General features: G+C 37.0%; 4 protein-coding genes across 5 annotated transcripts; 1 reads left to right on the top strand and 3 right to left on the bottom strand.

Moving 5' to 3' along the window:
- Positions 1-2,255: 2,255 nt before the first annotated feature.
- On the bottom strand, positions 2,256-5,343 carry LOC126607080 (uncharacterized). Of its 2 annotated transcripts, none has more exons than XM_050274513.1 (3): positions 5,063-5,343; positions 4,038-4,188; positions 2,256-3,904 (listed from the first exon to the last, which is right to left on the bottom strand). In XM_050274513.1, exons 2-3 carry the CDS (start codon positions 4,180-4,182, stop codon positions 2,520-2,522), a joined length of 1,530 nt encoding a protein of 509 aa, XP_050130470.1. In that variant the 5' UTR covers positions 4,183-4,188; positions 5,063-5,343; the 3' UTR covers positions 2,256-2,519. The 2 variants fall into 2 exon arrangements, with proteins under 2 accessions (XP_050130470.1, XP_050130469.1); XM_050274512.1 differs by having other exon boundaries at positions 4,658-5,340.
- Positions 5,344-6,024: 681 nt separating this feature from the next.
- LOC126607081 (UDP-glucose 6-dehydrogenase 1) lies at positions 6,025-9,200 on the bottom strand. The gene is made up of 2 exons (XM_050274514.1): positions 8,928-9,200; positions 6,025-7,747 (listed from the first exon to the last, which is right to left on the bottom strand). The coding sequence occupies exon 2, from the start codon at positions 7,725-7,727 to the stop codon at positions 6,285-6,287; it is 1,443 nt and encodes a 480-aa protein (XP_050130471.1). The 5' UTR covers positions 7,728-7,747; positions 8,928-9,200; the 3' UTR covers positions 6,025-6,284.
- A 3,662-nt stretch (positions 9,201-12,862) lies between these two features.
- On the bottom strand, positions 12,863-17,579 carry LOC126606403 (beta-glucosidase 40-like). Its single transcript, XM_050273784.1, has 13 exons — positions 17,033-17,579; positions 15,786-15,852; positions 15,292-15,354; positions 15,113-15,184; positions 14,957-15,028; positions 14,793-14,880; positions 14,439-14,694; positions 14,237-14,352; positions 13,927-14,150; positions 13,706-13,737; positions 13,512-13,614; positions 13,299-13,407; positions 12,863-13,196 (listed from the first exon to the last, which is right to left on the bottom strand). Exons 1-13 carry the CDS (start codon positions 17,177-17,179, stop codon positions 13,010-13,012), a joined length of 1,536 nt encoding a protein of 511 aa, XP_050129741.1. The 5' UTR covers positions 17,180-17,579; the 3' UTR covers positions 12,863-13,009.
- Positions 17,580-20,426: 2,847 nt separating this feature from the next.
- LOC126608964 (uncharacterized) lies at positions 20,427-23,172 on the top strand. The gene is made up of 9 exons (XM_050276979.1): positions 20,427-20,622; positions 20,724-20,941; positions 21,051-21,165; positions 21,476-21,565; positions 21,683-21,856; positions 21,966-22,085; positions 22,462-22,572; positions 22,760-22,841; positions 22,928-23,172. Exons 1-9 carry the CDS (start codon positions 20,464-20,466, stop codon positions 22,984-22,986), a joined length of 1,128 nt encoding a protein of 375 aa, XP_050132936.1. The 5' UTR covers positions 20,427-20,463; the 3' UTR covers positions 22,987-23,172.
- Positions 23,173-23,311: the final 139 nt, after the last annotated feature.

Here is a 23,311-nt window from a genome sequence, read left to right as displayed (position 1 = left end):
TAATTATTAAAATTTCATGCTTGCCATTTTCCAGATCATATTTTTTGTTTAAAACTCATATGACAATTGGGTAAGGGAAAATTCTCCGCTCGGTTGTATCTTCTAATCTTTACTATTTGTATCTATTAACAAAATTCAAATTTTAAAAGACAGGCACACTATTCTAACCAATAGATCAAACGTAATTTTTTTGGGTCAAACTTAGGATGCGTTTGTTACGCCGGCTTATTTCGGACTAGACTAGCTTTGGGAACTAACTTGGATTAGCTTAGACTAAATTAAGCTGAACTGATTCAGTGAAGCGTTTGATGTAGTATCAGGACTAAGAAACAGACTAATAACAAATTCCAATATTATATTATTTAATTCATATTTAGTAATATTTTATTATTACTTCTGACTATTTTCTCATTCTAGAAACCTCCTTCCATTCCCAATTGTTTTCCGTTCATCCCCTTTTTCTTCCTAAATTTTCTCTGGCCCTCTCCCTCAGTTTTCTTCCTAATTTTTCTTCGTCCCTCTCCCTCTTCGTCTCCATCTTCTTCTTCCTTTTGTTCTCCGTTCATCTCCCTCTTTTCTTCCTTTTGTTCTCCCTAAGACCCAATTGGTGAATCAAAACTCGAATCAAAGTCTAGGTCATCTGGGTATTCATGGGTATACTTCTCTGGCGTCAATGGCAAAGGTCTACAATAAAGGAGTCAAGACTTGGTGCATGTGTGATTAGAGTGACTGTTACGCATTTCATATGCATAGAGATTTTGTAATTTTGTAATTTTTTTTTTTTTGCTTTTTTGTTTTGAATTTTGCTGGATATGGGATGAAAATGGTAGATGAGAGGGGTGAAGTAGGAAGTTGGTAGATGGGAGGGGCGAAGTGGAGAGGAGTGGGCTTAGTAGTCCGGTCGATTTCGGGAGGTTTCGCTAAGACCCTTTAGCGAAGAGCTTAGTCCCATTTAGTCGGGGTAAGTCTCATTAAACTTTGTCCTAGCGTGTAACACAAACGGGACTACTCTGCCAGTTAATCCAGTCCAATCTAGTGAATGCCAGTGAGTGCAAACAAACGCACCCTTAATGAGTTTTAAAGTTCATAGAGTTGTTTGACATCTTGTAATTGGAAAGGGATCATCCTGATCCCTTCCACCTGAGCCTACTGAGCACAAAATCCAAATCCTTGAAATTTAATCTAACGGCTAAAATTATTATAACTTTAATGGAATCCCCTGTTTTTAGCTGTTAGATCAAATTTTAAGGGTCCGGATTTTATGCTCAGTTGGCTTAGGTGGAAAGGGATTATGAGGTCCCTTTCCCTTGTAATTGACCAAAATTTTGCCTAATCAGCTGAAGAATTCCACGTGGCCAACACAAAAGAATTAAAGAATTCAACCACCAATTTTCGACAAAAAAAAAAAACTACCCATTTTTAAAAGCATTGACTTGACTTTGCAGATAAGAGAATCGCAATTGCAGCATGCATGTCAGTCCTTCCTCATTATAAAGGAACCGGATCCGTTCTGATCCAAAGGAATTGAGCTCAAAAATCAAATGATTTAGGTCATTAAAATTTAATCAAACGGTTACAATTATTATAAATTTTAGAGGAGCTCTTGTTTGTAGCTTTTGGATCAAATTTCAATAGTCCGGATCATTTGATCTTTAGACTCAGTTCCTTTGAATCTGGAGGGGATCCGGTTCCCATTATAAATTCTAAGCAGAGTACTTAAAGACCCAACATGATACTCTCTAGATCCTTTTGGGGAGAATTTTGGGAATTAATAAATCGTGTTCGTTTATCGTACATCGTATAGTTTTTATCAGATACCGTTTGTGTTTAATTTTACATAAAAATATTTAAAATAATTTCTGATCGCACGATATACGATGAACGGACACGATTCTCATGATCCACATAAAGAGGATCCGGAGAGCATCCGTATTCCTTAAAGACTGCCGCAACTATACATTTTATTGGATTTATGTTTGTTTTTCTTTACTCGACTTCATCCAGTCACCCATTAAGTTGAAAAATATCACCAACCACGACTTCGCACATGTTTTCCTACTTTATACGAGCGCTGAATAAGAAAACGAGAGTGAATATCACCAGTCCGAGACATTAAAAAAAAAAAAAAAAGGGAGGAGAGGAGAAGAGGGGGGGGGGGGGGGGGGGAAGTATTTGATGAAGATTCTCACGAGGAGAAAACAGTGTGGCTGCCTGCTATGGGACTGTAAATAAAGAGGTAATGAAGGCACACAAAATTACAAATGACAGGAATATTCCAATGAGAAAACTTGACATATACAGGAGGAATATCTGATTCCATGGATTTTTGTACAAAAAGAAACACCGGATATCAAATCACCTGTGCTTCGGGAAAAAAATATTAATAAACAGAAAAAAATAAAAATTGAGAAAAGCTCCCTTGCATAGAAACTTAGCTTCCAATCTCAAAACAAGAGCTGTACAGAATTTACGGTAACAATTATTTGGGTTAAAAGAATTATTTCCTAACCCACACGCGACTAGCCACCAGCTGGAGCCTTGCGCTCATCCTTCATCCTGTAATCCTCCATGCCTTGATCGAATATGCCTTCAATCATACTCCACGTCGGCAGTAGATCATCGCCTTTCATGGTGTCCACCGTGAATCTGGCGTCCCAAACTTTAGCGTTGCAAGGCTCCGATAAATATGCATGACCAGCTACATCACCGGATGCATCCGGTTGGCTATCCAAGCATTTGCTGTCATGCATATAGGACTGAAATTCGAAAGATACGCACGAGTCATCTTGGAAATCAAATTCCTCTCCAGTACACCCTGAATTATTTTCCCAATCCCCAACTGTATCAAACTTTCCTTCGTTAACTGAGTTCAGCATGTATGATTGTGCCACATGATCTATCCTGCCATCTTCTTCGCTAGAATCTCCTCCAACATGCCCCACATCACCATCACCGTCACCATCATCATCATCACTACTATCTTCTTCGGAGTAATCCTCTTCATGGCCCAAATGATCACCTTGATAATAAGGAGACTCAACAACGGAGTCTTCATCATCTTCAGCAATTCTCCCGTCATTGGAACCCCCATCGTTTACATGCCACTCATCATCATCACTATCTATGTCTAGTATACTAGACCTGTTCTGAGCACCCCGCGTGCGAAGCATGAACACATTAAAATAATAGCTGATCAGTTCCCTTTTACTTCGAGAAGGGAACACTGCAGACAACTGCTTCCAAAACTTCCTCCTCAATGATGCAGGATTGGAGTAAATAACCTCAAGAAAGGTCTGCTCTTCTTCTTCACTCCATCGTCGTGCCACTTCCTCCCCCATGTCACAAAACCCCAACTTCACAAACTTTTCATTTCCAAGGGTTCTTCTAAGTTCTTCCCGTGCTTCCATGACATGCTGTCGCACACACCTGACTGAACCTGCGTCCAGGCAGCTACAATCTGTTCGACCAAGTCCAACCTTATCACACTCAAGAGGTGATAGGTCTGACACAGGCATTGGAATGACACAAGTTCCTAAAAGCTTTTCCTCACTGTCATTATTAATCTCATCTTTCTGATCCGACAAATTCATGCGTCCACTCCAAGTGGGGATAATGGCCTGATGATCTGGTCCAACAGGAACTTGTTTTCTTGGAGAGCAGTCAAACAAAGAAGAATAAGCATCCTTGCAAGGAACACATGTTCTCCTTGGGAAGTCAAATTTGAAATCCTCAGTAGGAGTTGAATAAGCATCTGGTCCAGACCGCACATCTTCTTCACCACAACTCCTAGTTACCGATGAGAAGGAAGCACAACCCTTGTTGACAGATGTTGAACCTTCAGCAACACTGTATTTTTCAAGAATGTCAAGCCACTGAGATTTACAATCACCATTCCGATTCTCCCCTGAATTATGGAAAACAAGATTAGACTTCACCATGAATCTATCAAAACAAACATGTTCAGTAATTAAAATAGCAGGGCTTTATTAGCTAAAAAAGAGAAAACGAAGGTAATGTAATCCCAAAATAACATTTACCTGAAACACAAGTTTTTCGGGGAGCGCCATTACAAGGAACAGCATCAGAAAATGGTGAGCGCCTATCACCGAATTCATGCTGTCTTGAGTGCTTATAAGGAAGCTCCTGGAACTCGACATCATCAAAGGGCCTTTTGAATCCCATATTAACCTGAAGCCCAAATAATTTTCTATGAGAATTTTGAAAATATGCATGACAACACCAACAACAATAATACTTAGGCGTTTAGCAGGAAAAAAACAAAACTACATTTTTCATAGAAATTTTTCCAAAGCCAAGACCGCAGCCATGTAATGTTGCTAATCCAAACCCGCCAAAACCCGCATAACTTGCTTTCAATTGCTCACCCACTTATCAAAACACCAACATATCTTCACTTGAACACAGACCACTTAAGCCTTTTTTATCATTTCACCAGACCACATATTCCAACTTAAGCTTAATAACTAACAAAATATTTTGAATAATATCAATATTCAATCTCAATCTCAATACTGTTTCCATTTATCAGATTTATTTGTCAGCATAAGAATAATAATGATAACTGATAGGGAAAAAAACTCACAATAATTACAACAAAACCCATCACAAAATTAAAGTAACAACAACAAAATTGTACCTCTATTAATTCTTCAGAGGAACAGTAGACGGCTTAAGTAATACAATTGAACGCTGAATTATGAACAGAAACAGATTGACCGGCCTTAGGAACCGTCACCCTAATCCAATTTTACCAAATAAAGAAGGTGAATTTTTTTAGAAAACCCTAACCCTAGAAATTGCAATTACCAAGTGAAATCGTGGAATTATTGACAAAAAAATACACGAAATGGCGATAGAGAGGTGAGGCGAACAAAACCCCTAACCGAAATTACACAAAGAACAAACCCTAATGAGACGAACTCTTCGAAACCCTAGAAATTCGACGCGGCCGAAAAAATATACAAAATTAGGAGCAAATTCGAGAGGGCAAAGCAAGAAGACAGAAAATAGATCCAATAAACGAGAGGGATTGGAATATTACGAGGCGAAAGGGGCCGATTCAGAGTCGAAACCCTAGAATTGTGCGAGGCCAACGGATTGGGTAGAATTTGTGATTAATCGACAGCGGAGATTCGAATTCAAACAAACGGACAACCGATTCAACGATTATGATAAGAAATTTGGGGAAATCTGGAAACAAATTTAGGTCAACCTGCTTGGGATCGAATCGGAAGGGGATGACGATGAAAGATAAAGGGACTACGGTTCGTGCATTTTATGTAAAAGAAGCGGTCCAGGTGGTAAAAAAACCGGTTTAATCTTGATACCGAAAGAGTGTATTGGTGTGGGCTGGACCATATATAAGCCCAAAGGGCTGAAGCCGTCTTTTGTGGAATTGAATTTACGATAAGGTCCCTACTGTCTAATGTTATTGTTTGAAAAAATAGAGAAAAATAAAGAGAGTTTAACAGGAGAAAGCTCCTCACAAACTTTTTTTGATAAAAAAAAATTCCTAGCCATTTGTTTTTACCTTTTTTTTGGGTAAAATAAAAAAAATAAAACCAAACTAATTTTCTCTCTACCCAACCGTGATACCATATGAAGTGACATCTTACTTTTGGCCACCAAGTTTAAAGATAGGGAATGTATTCTCAAATAATACATTCGTAAATTCAAACTTGGATTAAAAATTCCAAACTTTTGCTCACTTTATACTAGAAAAAAACAAAAAATTGCTAAACACTCGTAATATTGAATAACATGTAGCATTTGATGCCAGTGATAGCGTGACAAATGATGAAATTTCCAATTCACCAAATCTTTGTAAGAAAAGTCATATTACACTTATGGACAAATTCAAAAGGGGACCCAGATGGTCCAGGGACCACCTGAAAGCCGGTAAAAGATCATTTGAAGGACGTTCGAGGACCTCTCGATTCTCTTGGAAGATCAGCAGAAATATAATTTCCTGGTTTCTGATTTTATTACATTAAACTAAGAAAATAACAAATTGAGATATATTCCACTAAGCCGAGGACAAAGCTCACGAACTGTATTAAGGATACTATTACAAGTAACATATGACGCAACATAAACCCCCAAGTTTAAGAATAGTGAAATAACAAAATCATACAAGAAGGTAAAAATTAAGGACAAATTAAGCATCCACTCTCGGTAACAAACTTCAGAACTGACAGAACTTTTACCCACAAGCGGATCGATCTTGAAATTACTGTGCTTCTTCGCTCCTCGTCATCAAGTCTTTACGCCACGGCGGGCATGTCCTTGAGCCACTCGTCCAGGGGCTTTCCGATGGAGTAAACAATGAACCCAATTTGCCTCAGCTTCTCAGCATCCACCACGTTCCTTCCATCGAACACAAATGCAGGCTTCTGCATCTGATCATAAATCTTCTGGTAATCAAGACTCTTGAACTCGTCCCACTCGGTCAGGATGCAGATTCCATGAGCATCCTTTGTTGCCGCATAAGCATCCCAGACTACACCAACTTGCTTCACAGTAGTGGGGCTCTGAGGTTGAAGATGAATGGGATGGTCCCAATCAAACTTCTTCATAGAAAGATCCCTCTGGATCTGGTCCTCACTCACCTGAGGGTCGTATATGCTCAGCCGGGCCTTGTCACCCAACAGCCCTTTGCACACGTCAATGGCAGGTGTCTCCCTAGTATCACCAGTGTCCTTCTTGAAGGCAAATCCCAAGATTGCTATCTTCTTACCCGAGACTGTGTTGAACATTGAGGAAACCACACGGTTCACAAACCGAGACTTCTGGTAGTCATTGATCTTAATGACTTGTTTCCAGTAATTTGCAACCTCAGGAAGGCCATTACACTCGCAGATATATACCAAGTTCAAAATATCCTTCTGGAAGCAAGACCCACCAAACCCAACGCTGGCATTTAAAAATTTGGGCCCAATTCTTGTGTCCTTGCCAACAGCATGTGCCACTTCTTGGACATTTGCACCAGTTGCCTCACAGAGTGCAGATATGGCATTAACAGAAGATATCCTCTGTGCCAAGAAGGCATTGGCAGCAAGCTTTGAAAGCTCAGCAGACCACAGATTAGAGCAGATGATTCTTTCTTCAGGGACCCAATGGGCATAAACTGACTTGAGTGCTTGAATTGCCTTTTGGCCCGCTGGGGTTTCCCGACCTCCAATGAGGACTCGATCTGGGCTAAAAAGGTCCTCGATTGCAGTTCCCTCAGCAAGGAACTCAGGATTTGAAAGAATTTGGAAGTTGATGCCTTTGCTGTTGTGGGTCAGAATCTTTTCAATGGCCTCAGCTGTTTTGACTGGGACGGTTGACTTCTCAACCACAATTTTGTCAGACTTTGATACATCTGCAATCATACGAGCAGCACTCTCCCAGTAGGTAAGATCAGCGGCTTTGCCAGCTCCAAGACCCTGGGTTTTGGTGGGCGTGTTAACGGAAACAAAGACAATGTCTGCCTCCATAACGTGTTTTTCAACATCAGTGCTGAAGAAGAGGTTCTTTCCTCTGCGTTGCTTCACCACATCATCAAGGCCTGGCTCATATATGGGGAGCGTATCACTGTTCCAGGCATTGATCCTAGACACAGAAATGTCGACAACAGCTACTTCAATATCTGGGCACTTAAGGGCAATCACAGCCATAGTAGGCCCACCCACATATCCAGCTCCAATGCAGCAGATCTTCACCATCTTGTTCTGCTATTGACGGCCTAAAGACGAGCAGATCAAAACAATGAGATAAGCAACAGCCCAAGCACTGAAATACTAGATCTTTATGTTATTATAGAATTATCAAAGCTTTAAAAGACTAATTGCTCCTGACCGGCCTTTTAACTTTTATTAAGAACAAAAGGACAAATAAACGAATATATTGGGAGTTTTAACGAAACGCTCCCGATATTGTTCACTTTTAACGAAAATGACATTTTTACTCTAAAAAGTCACTCCTGATACTATTCACTTATAACACCTACAAGACTTGGCTGCTGAAGAATCAGCAGCCCCTCCTGCTGAGAGCCAATCACGGCTGGACATGTGTCCAAGTAGTGATTTTTTAATCACAACTTGGACACGTGTCGCGCGTGATAGGCTCTCAGCAGGAGGGGCTGCTAATCAGCAGCCAAGTTAAATCCTTGATTAAAATTTAAAGTTTTCAAGCCTTTTTCATTAATTTTCCTTATATAAAATGATGACGAACAAGCTTTATTGGTAACCGAGTGTCATTTATTCCATTCAGAGTGCAGTATGATATCCAAATCTAGGAGACAAATTGGTGATCCATGATGAAGGAAAAACATAAATGTACGCAAAAGATTAAACCACGGAAACAAGGGCCTAGCCATCAGTTCGTCTCGTACCGACAACCATATCGAAGAATAGGCTCAAAAGTCAAAACCTTTTCGATTTTAAAGTATAATACTGATTCATGAAACTAAAACAGAGAATTGTAGCTAAGTGTGAGATAGGTAAACGCAAGATCTATAAGTTTAATCGACGAAAAACTCATTACAATTTTTGCAGATCCACAGTTTTTAAAGCAAATGAAAGATGATTTCTTCAAAATTCAGCTAAACAATCCCATTTCTACAACCCACAGAATGCAAATCTCAAATCATAAGATCCAAATTCGCAATTAAAACCGATTCCAATCAGATCTACAGCAAGCAGCGAGAAACTACAAAGATCTACACATTCCAGCACACCCAAACAGCATCACAAGTAAATGAGCAACCTTTCTGAATCAAACACCTCAACACATAGAACCCAAATCGAATTATGCAAAAACAATATCGAAAAATATCCATAAACAAAAAAAATCGAAAACAACCCAATTGAGCAAAACCACGGAGCTCGACGAAATACCAAATGAGCAGAGCAGATGAATATTACCTCAGTCAATGTGAGGCGGGAGGTCGACGGCGGAGAGAGCGAGAGAGATCTTATGCGGAAGAAGAGCGAGAGAGAGAAGAGAGAGGATAGGGAGAGCTGTGTTCTTCTTCTGATGGCAGTTAACGTAGGAGATCTGAGGGGTATATATACGCTCACAGCGCAGTGAGGAGTCTATAAGATCCAACAACCGAGATCTGTGTGACCCGGAAACGGTACCAGCCCGAGCCACGTTGATTCAACACGTTTTCGTTTCACCTTTCACGCATTCATCATCATTTCCTAACCCAAACGAAACAAATATCACGCAGGAAAAAGTGCAGTAATTTATTTAATTTTTATTTTAAAAGTTTAGATATATTTTTTTAATAAATAATTTATGCTTTGGAGCTGCTAACTAGAAAGTTCCCACAGTTCAAAGTCAACATGCAGTTTTTCCCTTGTTTGTTTTCATGGAAAATGATCTTTTTCCTAAGGATCTTAGGGATCTTGCAATCGTGTTCGTTCATCATACATCATGTAGTCAGTTTTCATTAAGTATTATTTATATTTGAATATTAAATTTTAAATGATTTCTAACCGATATAAGATGAATAGATACAATTGCTAGTCCTTTTCCTGTTTTTATGAAGAAATTTATAAAGTATTCAATATTTAAGCGGTATTTTATTATAATAATTTTTTTTTTGTGTTTATAGAGTGCGCATATTTGGAAATAAATTTAGTTTTCGAGATTTATAATGATTGTTTTTATAGCATTTTAGAAATTTTATTGTGTACTACAAGTTTTTTATATTAAAAAATAAAAATAAATTTATAAGGAGTGCGTAATAAGATTATTAAAGTGTCAATAACAAGATCACCTTGGTAATATCTTATTTCTTTCGTCAAAGAATTATTTAGATGTATAAAATTAACATATGTGTCGATTCACTTTTTAACAGATACATTGTCACATCCCGCCTTGACTCTAACGTAGCACGATATTATGAATTATCCACTTTGAGTCCCGACCACGCCCTCACAGTTTTGAATCTGGGAACTCACATGAGAACTTCTCAGTGGGTCATCCATTATGAGATTGATCTTGTGCGAACTCGCTTAACTTCGGAGTTTCAATGGAATCCGAAGCCAGTGAGCTCCCAAAATGCCTTGTGCTAGGTAAAGATGAGAATATATATATAAAGCCTAGATGATCTACTCCATTTGACGACGTGAGATGTTATATACATGCTTTATGATTGTATCTAAATCTAGTTTTATTAAAAAAAATGAATCACTAATTGAAATTTTTTTTTATTTGGACTAAATCGTACAATATATTAGTAATTAGTAATAGTAAGTAAACAACAAATTCGTCATCTATGTAAAAAAAAAAAATGAACAATCTCGTTACAATTTCAAATAAAGTAAGACTCATGTAATTTTACTTACCACTACTTATAATTAGAATGTTATTTTTTACTACTACTTGTAATTTCATGCTAGTTTTGCATCATGCGCGCACAACACATTACAATATTGGGGTCCAAATAAAGACTTGTAACCTTACACACCCACCCTTCTCCCCCCCCCCCCCCCCCCAACAAAATAACGTAGAGCCATAGTATATATTGTATAAAAGAGTATGAAAAATTGTATTTTTATATATATCTTGCCCAAAAAAGTACCATAAAGTGTCAATTTTCATTAAATATTAAATCCACAAAAATAAATATAAAAACCAGAAAGTGAAGTTTTTTTTTTTTTTTTGGAGTACAACGATGTATTTTACATTAACGGAAGGGAGGGGTTCGGTTAAGTTACACAATGAGCAACCTAATTTGGTATTGAATTCACCATTTAAGAGATTCAAACCTAAAATCTCACACTCATAAGTGAAAAGAAATATCACCAGATCGTAATATTGAGTGATAGAAACTGAAGCTTTTATATATGATTAAATAAATAATTAGAACTTTTGGTAGGACCAAAAGAAGAAAATGGAGTACAATGCAAGGCATACATAATGAAAACATATGGGGTGTAATATTGTTGCAACATTGCCTCACCCCAGACCCTCACTGGTAGGTACAGATCCGAATAGGAAGGGAAATTATGCGGTGAATAATTATCTATATAAAATGTGTGCTGTTGGACCAATATTAAAAAGAGTGGTGTTATTGATGCGGTCCAGAACTTATGCAGCGTTTTGGAGACTAAGGTCAATCATTGAAGATTTTCGATGGTTGGCTTTCTTTGTTTCTCTGTACCAGCATATTTAAAAAAAAAAAAAATTTTTGTAGCATATGTTATAACAAATGTGGGCTTTTTTCATTCGAAATAAGTATATTTGGGATAGGTTTCTTAACACATTATTTTTATACTTTATACAGCGATCTAAATTTTTGATGGTCCAATTGATTGAATTGAACATGCTCCAATGATAGACACTAACAGAAGAGATGTAAAAAATAAAGAGAGTTTTAACGAAAAGCTCTTGTACCGTTTACTTTAACGAAAAATCACATTTTTACTCTAAAAGTCAATCATGGTACTATTTACTTACAACATTTTTTTGTCATTTTCGTTAAAACTCAAAATTTTCAAACCATTTTCATTAATTTTTTTTTAAAATAAAAAAAATTGTGTGAGCAACACCCGAAGAACTATAATATAAACTATCAAATATTTATGTCAGACGTGACAGAGAAAGAGGAGGAATTGTTGTGTAAAATAATAGTGTCCACTCCTTTTGGTGTCAGTTTGGCCTTATGACTGTGATTCCAAACAATGTGCGTTTTTTGTTTTGTTTGTTGAAATTTTGGAGTAATTGCTACGACAACAAGTCATCGATTTTATTTTTTTTTAAATTGAATTAGGCAACTAATCATTTTCTTCTGGCCAAACAATACCATCGCAGGCAAACGCGTCAAGGACGTTTGTACGGCCCAATTGTTAATATCATTGTTTACCAATGCGGTATTCAAACTTGAGTGCTAGAAGATGAACATATTACTTGTTCGAGTCAATTGCTTTATTCACAATTTTTGCAGTTTTGTTCGTGTTTTGTAATGCAACACAATGTTTTTTTTTATTAGTAACTTACAATTTAACATGTACATGAATGAAATATTAAATTGTGATTAGTTGGATGAATCATGACTGACAATAGTTCTAGTTTTTTTTAAATTTATTTATTTTTTAAATGGAGAAAAATGAGGCAATATTAGCTATCTGGTAAAGTAATGAGGGTAATTATACCCCCAAACTTTTTGGTCGTCTTTCCTTCACCAAATTCATTAATAATAACGAAAGTAAACGGAAAAAAAAACAATAGTCATAGTTAATTCACCTAAATTAGGATTGAATCGACGGACATGTATATGTCATGTATTGCCGCCCTTGTTCATGGTTAGGCCAATTGGCATATTCAAGGGCTTAGATTTTGGCTCCGATATCCTTATCATGGAGGAGGATTTGAGCTCCATTAACAAGTAGTGAACAAAATTAAACCTCTTCCTGGTCAACATAAAGAGTATGGGAAACATAATTGACCCAAGTCTAAACTTCGGTATGACTGTTTGATTAGAACAACTCTCATATTGAGTGGATCTAACATAAATTTGGACACGATTAAAATACAGGTAATTTTATGTTTTTTTAGAGATGTCTTACGAATAACGTAATCAGAGACTCTGAAAAGTTTTTTTCCGTCTAAGGACCTAAGGTACTAGCTTACTGGTAATTGGGGTCAAATGTTTGAGAGCAAACAGTTTTTTATAGCTTGAACATTATAGCGGATCTATTCAACCACTCAATGATCTAGCTCCTGATCTTTGCTGCATCAAAACCATTCCCAAGTCCCAAGTGCTGAAATTTGTGTGCAGATCAGTGCCATCTGTTTCGCAATGTTTATCGTGTGCTCTAATCAAACCTTTTATGTTTCTCTAACAATATTGACTGCAAACATAAGCCAAAAGCTTGTGATTTCAAATCATGTCTCAAGTTTGATAGAATCATAATGTTATTTGTGAAAGAAACAGGAACTGCAACAACCCTCGTGTGCTCGATGAGTTCGGGTGCAAGTGCAGAACTTCAGATGATCATAGCCTTGTTTGAGTAGAATTCAAGAAATTCGTGAACCATTGAACGGAGTCCTTCGGGTATCTCTTGAGCTTGTCCTTATAATCCACAAAGTAGAGACCAAATCGAGAAGTGAATCCAGCCGTCCATTCCCAATTATCCAGTAGAGACCAGGCAAAATAGCCTTTCACATTGCAGCCGTCTTGCCTGCATTCAACGAAAACAGAACGATATCAGGTTTGACACCACACAAGATGGACAAGAAAAAGTAGATTCATAGCTAGTGGATTAGTTAAAGGTGGTTAATACTTGATTGAAGCTAGCAAATTTGCAAGATAGTCATGGTGGTATTTAATCCTTTTTGTATCCCTTAGAGCGTCCTTGAGGGAAATGAACTGGCTATTTGGGTCATCCATGCCTGCGAAAAATAATGAAACCAAGAAGATTAGCTCAGGAAATGTCCCATGAACACGAAGAACTTTTGGATTTCCAATCCCTTCTATTTTCTACTCGAAAAATTACCATTTTCGGTGATAATCACTGGAGGATTGCCGTACTTTTGCTTAATGTAGTTCATTAATTTTCTCATCCCCTCTGGGACTATGTATAACCATATAGAATTCGCCTGCAATTTCACACGAGCATTCATGTCGGATCAAGTAAAAAAATCAAACAACAGTAACAGAACTTATGAAATCTTAACTGTAACAACATACCCTATCTCCAATAGGTTTCCAGTTTTTGAATGCTGAAAACAAGGAAAACGAAAAGATAGTTTCAGCTAACAACAAAGGTTGAATGATAACAAGTTACAGAACTTTAACAAGTTGGTCTTCGACTTCCTGATATCTGAATTGGTGATTCCGACAACTTATGAAATAACTGGAACATAGAACGGTTAAGTGGAATATGTAGCGCGTTCAATGTGAGTACTTACGAAGGGTAATGGCACCAGAGTCTGAAAGGCTGCCGTTAAGTAGACCTCCGATTAAATCCCTGGTATCGTTTTTACCATAGAAGGTAGTGTAGTGATTAATGCCGACAAAATCCAAGGACCCTTTAATTAGAGTAGACTCGGATTTGGAAAAGGTTGGCAGCCGGCTCCCAACCCTTCTTCTCATAGAGCTTGGATAATCCCCGAAAATAAATGGATCAAGAAACCTGCAGTCCCAACATGGTGATCACACAAATTATAAGGCCGTTCTTAGTCGAATATAGCTAAGTAATAAACTCAAACTTGTGGTTACCAGCCAAGCTGAAATTCTTGGGCTATGTTAGTTGCAATGACGTTTTCTGTTGAGTTTGTTTCTGGTTCGTACCAGATAACATCAAATGATGCCCCAACCGATCCCCGCTGTTTTGACTGCAAAGACGCCAAGTAGCATCATCAATCAACTTCTGTTGTTAATAGGTATGCGCATGAATATTTCTTCGTTCCAGCATTCTTACCTTATACTTTCTCTTGTAAATATCAGCCACAGTTCCGTGAGACAGGATGACATTGTGAGCAACCATGTAAGGCTCAGTTGAAGAGTTTCCGGACCTGCATAAGAGCGGACGCATGATAGAGCACCTTCCCGGTGCCTGGAGGCCCGAAGCATATCCATGTACAGAAAATGTATGTGGCTCGTTGAATGTGATCCAGTGCTTCACCCTGTCACCAAAATGTTGAAAGCATGTGTCCGCGTACGTTGCAAAGTCCTTTCTGCAATAGACAAAGGTCGTATGAATCACTTAAATCCAAAAGTCATCGTTAATCAAACTTACGAAAATTAGAGGCACAAAATTGTCTGCGTTGATTACATGATTTGAGGGTTGAGCCACCCGTTGTATCTGTCTTCCAAGGCTTGAGGGAGGTCCCAGTGATAGAGGGTCACATACGGTTCAATTCCTGCATACATACAGAGCTTAATGCGAAGTCGGAAGTACGTATAAAGTTCTGATAACAATGAAAATGTAAGAGGCACCTTTGGCTAGTAATGCATCAATGAGACGATTGTAGTAATCAACACCCGCCTGATTAATTTGCCCGGTTCCATCTGATATACGAAAAACTCACAGTTAAAATTTGTTGAACTAATCTTGTATGTGAAATAAACACTGATAGAACTGATGGAGATTACTGGGAAAAATCCGAGTCCAGGATATCGAAAATCTGTAAGCATCTAGTCCCATATCCTTCATAAGTTGCACATCTTCCTGCTTGCAAATGATTTAACATGTTGCTAATCAGGCATTTATCAAAGACAAATAGTTCTATTTAACAATCAAGAAAAAGCAAAGGATAGTTTGAGTACTAGACTTGCCTTATAACGGTGATACTGATCCAAAGCAACATCTGCATTGCTGAAATCAGCTATCTTACCTGGAACGCAAGGCAAATGATCCGTACGCATTAAGCGTTGTATGTTTATGAATTGTTCTCTAAAACATGGATGATTTGGGTGTTATCGAAGATGTCTCTATGTTATCATCACACTTTTCACTTAACAATCACGTGATGAGTGAGACACTCACTTAACGTGAAATCGGTAATATAATGAAATCTCTTGTATGTTTCTTAATTGTTCCCTAAAACATGGACGGCTTTGTCAAAGATATGTCTCTTTGTGATCGTCTCACTTTTCACTTAACAATCACGTGATAAGTGAGACACTCACATAGCATAAGCCAATAATATGATAGAATTTCTCCACATAGAGACCTACTCTATAGTTGGTAAATGTTCCAAATTATGGCCAAAATAATATAAATGTAAAACAAAAAGAAGATCAACCACAAATAACAAATTATTACCAAAAGTATGTGAAAATGTGTCCCAGATCGAAGGCCCCCTTCCATCCTCCTTAACCGCACCTTCGTACTGACAAATATAAGAAGAAAAAAATGTAAATAATTTTGTTTTTATACTCATAGTCCTCAAATAATTTATGCATCATATCCAAAAATAATATTAATAACCTTAAATAATTATAAAACAAAAACAATATTTGGTTGATGAAAAGAATTATTAACCTTGTTGAGGGTTTAGGGGGTTGTATTCAATTAGAAGTTTAAAATATTTTAAAAAAAATTACAAATTCAAGGGTGTTCAATCAAAATTTTAAATGAATCTATGGAAGTTCATAGGTATTAAACCAAAATTTAGGTCGTAAAACTCCATAGAAATTTTTATGTATTTAATCAGAGTTTTAAAGTAGTCAATAAGATCTCTTGTGTGTTTATATAGGAATTGATTTTAAAGTATTTTAAAAAATTAAGAATTTTGATGGATTTAGAAATATTTTATAATGTATATTAAGCATTAGAAATTAAGTTTTTGATAGAATTCACATGAGTCTATGAAACTCCACCACAACCACCAAACTTCACAAATCTATAACTCTTTTAAAAATCTTTAAAAATCTTTAAAAATCTCAATTAAAATACTCCTCTTAATCTTTTCGTGGTCCCTATATATATGAAAAAATAAAATAAAAATCAAAGGCCGGTTTTGCAAATATCGCAAAGAGAGTGATCCTTTTTTAAGGCTAAAAACAGGAAGAGCCGGGGAAAAATGAAGGGGTATTTCGGTAATTGAAACTTCTCAAGTGGGTTTGCCGAGCAAAAGAATTTAAAACCCGGAAAAGCCCCTATGTTCCCAGTCACGTTGTATCTTCAAGAGATTACTGTGAATCTGCAGATGCAAGGGCCTTGCAAATTACAACTTGCAATTTTGTTTTGAACAAGCGATATTACGAGGACAAATCAAACTCGAGACCTCGAGGGCTCGGACGTTGGTTTGAATGTTTTTAATCAAATAAACTACATGCACTCGCACCTAACTTACAATTACAGGTTAAGTTTTAAGAGGAACATAACGAGAAAAACATGAAACTCAAAGTACATCATGCAAATGCAAAGCCCAGAAATTAATCACTGATTACTGGTAACCCCAAACACCAAAAAACAGAAAATTACAATCAAGAGAAATAATGAATGATTAGTTATCTTTTACCACTAAGTTAATAACAGGGTAGAAGAGTCATTTAAAAAATGCGAACCTGGAAAGCAGAAGAGGCGGTCCCGAAAACGAAATCTTTGGGAAAGCTAACCCTGTTGATATCCGAAGCTGACAAACATGTTGGAAACCCAACAGCCAATAGAAATGCTGTAACCACCATAGCAACGCCTCCTCTTGCCGACCCCATCACTTCACAATGACGGCGGCGCGGCGGCGGAGATATTAAGAAGGAGATTAGCTAGCTTCTAACCCTGCTTAATTAGAGAGAGAAACGAAAAATAGTGGGGGAGGGATTTGTAGAAATGGGTGAGGGAGAGAGGTGGGGTGGGAATATAAGGGAACATTATTTATAGTGGTTGAGTGAGTAGATTATTTGTAGTGAGAGGCAGACAATGTGAAAATGGGTGGTTGGGTTCGACAAGGCAGTAAAAGGGTAGTGCAGTCGTGGTGCCACCACCAAAAGTGGCGGCGCCTCCAACAGAGAGAGAGAGAGAGAGAGAGAGAGAGAGAGAGAGAGAGAGGTGTTATTGGGTAGTGGGGGAATGAAAAACCAAAGTCCTGAGTTCACACGTTTTCATACCAGAATAAGAAACATGGTGGCATGGTGCATATATATATACATGATATGATATGATCATATATGTATTTGTGTATGGATTCATTGGATTAAGATTTCAGATTGCAAATAAATTAATTTTTAAACTGTAATATCCTCCTTTTTTTCGCATTGCCCTTGCTTTTATCAATCATCGTGAGATGATTTGGATTGCTTTCCAGCCTCCCTTTTGATTTGGAAGTATATATCCTCTGCTGTATAGTCACGCTTGGCATTGCCAACTTTTGTTCTAGGAAATGTATGTTAATATATTTCCAATATTATAATGGATTGGTTACTGACGTTCCGAATTAGACATTAATTATTAAGAAACGTTTGGATCCTCTTTTTAGATCTTCTTTTTTATATAATACATGATGCAGCAGTTGATGTACACGCATATACTCGGATTATTCATACTTTACTCGGTTCATCACCATGTGTTTTTCACAACGACAGTATGATAAATGATGTACATATGTCATGTCAGTTAATGGTATTTAATATAGCAAAGGGGTGTGATATCCACACACCCCTTTTTACTTCTCTTACACTTTTTTAGTTTTTGGCCGTCAGATCGGATGAATTGAAAAATATTAACTGACATAAATTAACAAGAGATGTGTGAGAAGTAAAAATTGGTGTGTGGATAACACACCTCTGTAGAAAAATACAAGATGTGTTATATCAGCACTATTAGGATACAAATAATAGCTTAACTAATCAGATTGGATAAAGGTCGTACCCAGTGCACAAGGCTCCCGCTTTACGCAGGGTCTGGGAGAGGTGAATGTCGGCTAGCCTTACCCCCATTTATGGAGAGGCTGCTCCCAAGTCTCGAATCAGATTGGATAAGTATGTAATATTATCCACACACCTATAGCAAAATACAAGATGTGTTATATCTGCACTATTAGGATACAAATAATAGCTTAACTAATCAGATTGGATAAGTATGGTACATAAGCAACAATTAACTTTTAGTTACTGTTATCTGATTCCGTACCAAAATATGGATGGTGGTATGTCCTTGATTCTTGGTCAGAAATGGTAAGTCCATTTTAACCGAATAATCAAACAAAATTGGAATACAGTGTTGCGTGAGAATCGATACAAAATTGAAAACGGATTTGCCTTTTTGTGATGCCATTTCGCCCAGTTGGCTCCTATTCATGGCATGCTCTTGAATTTTGATACGATTTCGTGACTTATGAAGAGATTTTTCTATGCGTTAATAATACAACTTTATGAATATAGCTCGATACATCAAGTATATTATTTCTTTAGTCTTAATAATATTCACTATTTAGCTATACAGATGCCAGCTTGACATGCATATTTGATTCCGCATATTTGATTGTATAATAGATTGGTTAGGAGTGTATTTTTGCTCCCTAACCTAAAGTGGTATTGATGCTCACTTTCATATTAATTACCGTTATATTAGTTTAAATTTCATAATTTATGTAATATATAGATTGAATCAAATTTATCTAACAGTAATCAATGAGATGATGACAATTAAACAAGTCTTCGACGCCAATTATCGACTAGTGGCATATTGATTAGAAGCAATCAAATAATTTTTTTCTTAATTAGGAATTTTATTGATGGTCAAGAATGTTTGTCAACTTTGATTAGCAAAGGCAATTCGAACTTTGAAGCAATGCAATATGTTTTAACCATAAGAGCAAGTCAATTAATTTAAGGCAATTTTACTTCGTGAATGCAATTAACTTAAAATAGTGGTTTAATGTGGCTTCAAACTACAATTTTATAATATAAACCTCATGGTCTCCATACTCTGTATTTGTTTTCCGTACAAGCATAGTCTTCTTCTATACAAGCATTGTCCTTGTCGTTATTCTCCACACATCAAGTAGTTATCCTAAACGGAAAGGGACCGGATCATTTCTTCCTAATCCAATAAATCAGGGAATATGTGTCATTGAAATTCTAACGGCTACAAACAAGGGGTCACTTTAAAAGTTATAATAAATTCAGTCGTTAGATTAAATTTCAATGTCACGGATTTCCTGATTTGATGGATTAGAAGGAAGGGATCCGGAGAGAATATATTTCCATCCCAAATAAAGACCATGCAGAATGTAAAATATAATATTACATCATTTTCGTTGACGTGCCCCTCCCAAGGGAGGCAGATTCTCTGCCCTCCCACTTCCCGTGCCCTCTTGTTTGTGTGGTCACAGTTAAGCCATGTCAACATTTTATATTACTATTCATTTTTGTTTTATTATCTCTATAAAAAAATAATATAAAATGTTGACGTGATTTAATTGTGACCACACAAAACAGAAGGGCACAGCAAGTGGGAGGGCAGAGAATCTGCCTCCCCTCCCAAGCTGACTTCGAATATTCCTCCTACATAAATTGTTGTAAAGAATAATTTCTTAGAAAAGAGTCATAAATCATAAAATTTATTCAACATATGATGGTATAGTGAAATTGTGTGTTTTTCTTTAATAACGAAATTGGAGAATATTTGGAATAAACCACACATTACGCCATCTGTTATCGAACTTACCACCTAGATATGTCGAACCTGATACATCGCACTTATAAATATGAAAGAATATCACTAGACGGTAACTTTAGTGACTTTTTTATTTATAAATTTTTTAATTTTGAGAGCTGCATTTGCACCTATTTTTCATGTTTTTAATTTTGGTTAAGAGGTGGGCTGAAGCCCAACAAACAAAACCCATAGAAGATGGGAAAGCAGAACTTCTACTCATGAAGGCCCAAACTAAGCCCACGACCCAGATATTGGCCCAGTGGGTCAGCATAATTCAAGTTCAAACTGAGGTGGGATTACAAAACCCTAAACCTGTGAATTTCCCGGGATTGGAAAAAAAATGGAAGACGATGAAGAAGCTCCACCTCTCGCCGTTGAAATCGATCAAGCGACGGAACCCTACTCTCAGCAGCAGCCCAATTCATCTAGTCGCGTAGACGACGACGTTTCGGTCGGTGTCACCGTCATCACCGGCTATCTTGGCGCCGGAAAATCCACTGTAAGCTCACTTCTTTTTTGTTTTGCTATATTTTTTCCATTTTTCGGAAAAGATAAGAGCTTTGAGTATGTTTTCTTGGTTTGCGATTTGGGATTACTCAGCTGGTTAATCATATATTGAATTCCCAACACGGGAAGAGAATTGCTGTGATATTAAACGAGTTTGGTGAGGAAATTGGCGTGGAGAGAGCGATGATTAACGAAGGAGATGGCGGTGCGCTTGTCGAAGAGTGGGTGGAGTTAGCAAATGGGTGTATTTGTTGCACTGTTAAGCACAGTTTGGTGCAGGCATTGGAGCAACTTGTTCAGAGAAAAGAAAGGTTTTTGAAAACTGTATTGAAATTTGTTTGCTTTTGTTGAAATTGTTTTCTTTTTATTGTGATTTTGATGGAATTTGGGATGTGGGTTTTCGGTTTGACTTGGTTGTAGACTTGATCATATATTGCTGGAGACTACTGGGTTAGCGAACCCAGCTCCGCTTGCTTCGGTTCTGTGGTTGGATGATAATCTAGAATCGTCTGTCAAACTTGATTCAATTATCACTGTAAGTTCGGATTCGTTTATCTAGTTTGTTTCCAAAATTTGTGTTAGTTTTGATATTGGATGGATTATGTGCCAGTGATGTATTAAAGTTTTACCAAATTGATTATGACCATTTGAATTTTGGAACTTGCTTTGGTAAATGCTTACTGCTTAGTTAGCTGCACGACATGGTAGTAAATGTTACTTCTGTCGGTTCTGTCTTATGTATTTTAAATACTAACTGAGCTTGTTCTGTCCGTTTTTCTAGAGAAGTTATGCAATTTTTATTTTGAAGTTAGTAGTAAAGGTTTATTCCTCAATATCCTTAACAGGTTGTAGATGCCAAGAACCTCCGTTTTCAGCTCAGTGAAAATCGAAGTTCATCTTCATTTCCTGAAGCATATCTTCAAATTGCGTTTGCGGTATGGTCTCTTTATGACTTACTTAATCCGTTCTTTATGACTTACTTTTATCTGTTGTCTATCTCTGTATGTGTGTGTTGCACTTAATTTTCTTATGAGTTTGGTTGTTTGTTGTAGGATGTTATAATTCTTAACAAGGTTGATTTGGTTTCTCCAGAGGATTCTGCCAATTTTCTGGAGGAACTGGAGAAGGAAATACATAGTATTAACTCACTTGCTAGTATCATTCGTTCTGTTCGTGGTCAAGTTGACTTGTCCAATATATTGGACTGTCGAGCCTATGATGCCACGGTGAGTCAAGCATATCTCCATTTTGTTTGTTATATTTGTAGTTCATTCCTGTCTTTTAATAATCTTCAGATTTTACTCTAAAAAATAATATTAACCTTTTCCTTCTCAGCATGCTACCCATTTAGAATCATTATTGGAAGAAAGTCGTGCTCTATCTACAAGTGATCTTCATGATAGTGGTGTGCGAACTTTATGCATTTCCGAGCCACAGCAGGTTGATCTTGAAAAGGTATTCTTGTGAAATAGTTATGACATGAGTTCATTGAGTTGTTTGAAATCAAATTACTGTTAACTTTTTGGTGCTGTGTTAACAACTTTTCAGAAAGGTTAGCAATCATCACAGTACATTTTTGTAAGTTTGATTATTTTATTCATATGTGAAAATTGATTGGTCGATGAAGTTCTGGCAATTAACATCAATTGTTTATGAACTAAGACTATATCGTAGCCAAAGAAAACCAACAGTAATGACTTATGTACGATTTCTGCGGTTAAAACTGTTATCTTGGAGATAGTGGATGCTTATTTCCCATTGCTACAATTGTTCGAAAATCAACAGTAATCATATATATCTGTCATTAATGTCTGATGGTCTTGTTCAAAAGGTTCGTTTGTGGATTGAGGAGATTCTTTGGGAGAAGAAAGATGGCATGGATGTATACCGCTGCAAAGGGGTTTTGAGCATTCATAATTCAAATCAATTACATACTTTGCAGGTACTGTTCAATATCAAATTATGCGACTGCTTCTCTTGAAAAGTTTAGTCTTATGCTGCAATTACTTACTTTGCGGGTTGATCTTGTACTTATGTGGTAAATTGTTTTCATATTGTCCTCGGCTGATATTATGTGCTATTACTGAGTCTTGTTATTCACGCACCTCTTTTTTCATCGATAATGGCAGGGAGTGAAGGAGATATATGAGATTGTGCCCACTCGTGATTGGAAAACGGAAGAAACTCAGACGAACAAGATAGTGTTTATAGGTAAAGCCTCTACTCATGTCATGTTTTCTCAAACAGTTCCATTTACTTTATTTATTTGTTTGTTCGTTTCTTTGTTTCACCTACAGGTCATAATCTAAATGAGAATGTTCTCGCCGAGTCTTTTAGGTCGTGCGTAGTTTGTTGATTTTGAACACTCTCAATTATATACGGATTCATTACGCTACGTTGAACTCTCAATGTTGTTTCGGTTGAATACATTAAATTAGAATTGTAGACTCTCTCGACATGTTATAACATGATGAGTGCAGATCGGTCACAATACCAGTTGATTTTCAATTCTTGCAATTATACGAATTCATTTGAACTAGAATTCTAAACTCTCTTGACATGTTATAACACGATAAGTGCAGTTCTTGCAATTATACGAATTCATTTAAACTAGAATTCTGAACTCTCTTGACATGTTATAACATGATGAGTGCGGATTGGTAATACCACGTGAGTTGTGA

Source organism: Malus sylvestris, chromosome 16 (assembly GCF_916048215.2).
Source record: "Malus sylvestris chromosome 16, drMalSylv7.2, whole genome shotgun sequence".
NCBI classification, from domain to species: Eukaryota; Viridiplantae; Streptophyta; class Magnoliopsida; order Rosales; family Rosaceae; genus Malus; species Malus sylvestris.
This window is presented reverse-complemented; position numbering and strand designations above follow the sequence as displayed.

Coding starts and splice junctions, on each gene's coding strand:
- LOC126608964 (XM_050276979.1), top strand. CDS start 20,464: ATGGAAGACGATGAAGAAGCTCCACCTCTCGCCGTTGAAATCGATCAA. Junction 20,942..21,050: donor CTTGTTCAGAGAAAAGAAAG/GTTTTTGAAAAC, acceptor ACTTGGTTGTAG/ACTTGATCATATATTGCTGG. Junction 22,842..22,927: donor GAACAAGATAGTGTTTATAG/GTAAAGCCTCTA, acceptor TTTCACCTACAG/GTCATAATCTAAATGAGAAT.
- LOC126606403 (XM_050273784.1), bottom strand. CDS start 17,179: ATGGGGTCGGCAAGAGGAGGCGTTGCTATGGTGGTTACAGCATTTCTA. Junction 15,853..17,032: donor CCGCCTCTTCTGCTTTCCAG/GTTCGCATTTTT, acceptor TATATTTGTCAG/TACGAAGGTGCGGTTAAGGA. Junction 13,197..13,298: donor AATTTGCTAGCTTCAATCAA/GTATTAACCACC, acceptor CGTTGAATGCAG/GCAAGACGGCTGCAATGTGA.
- LOC126607080 (XM_050274513.1), bottom strand. CDS start 4,182: ATGGGATTCAAAAGGCCCTTTGATGATGTCGAGTTCCAGGAGCTTCCT. Junction 3,905..4,037: donor CCGAAAAACTTGTGTTTCAG/GTAAATGTTATT, acceptor TCCATAATTCAG/GGGAGAATCGGAATGGTGAT.
- LOC126607081 (XM_050274514.1), bottom strand. CDS start 7,727: ATGGTGAAGATCTGCTGCATTGGAGCTGGATATGTGGGTGGGCCTACT.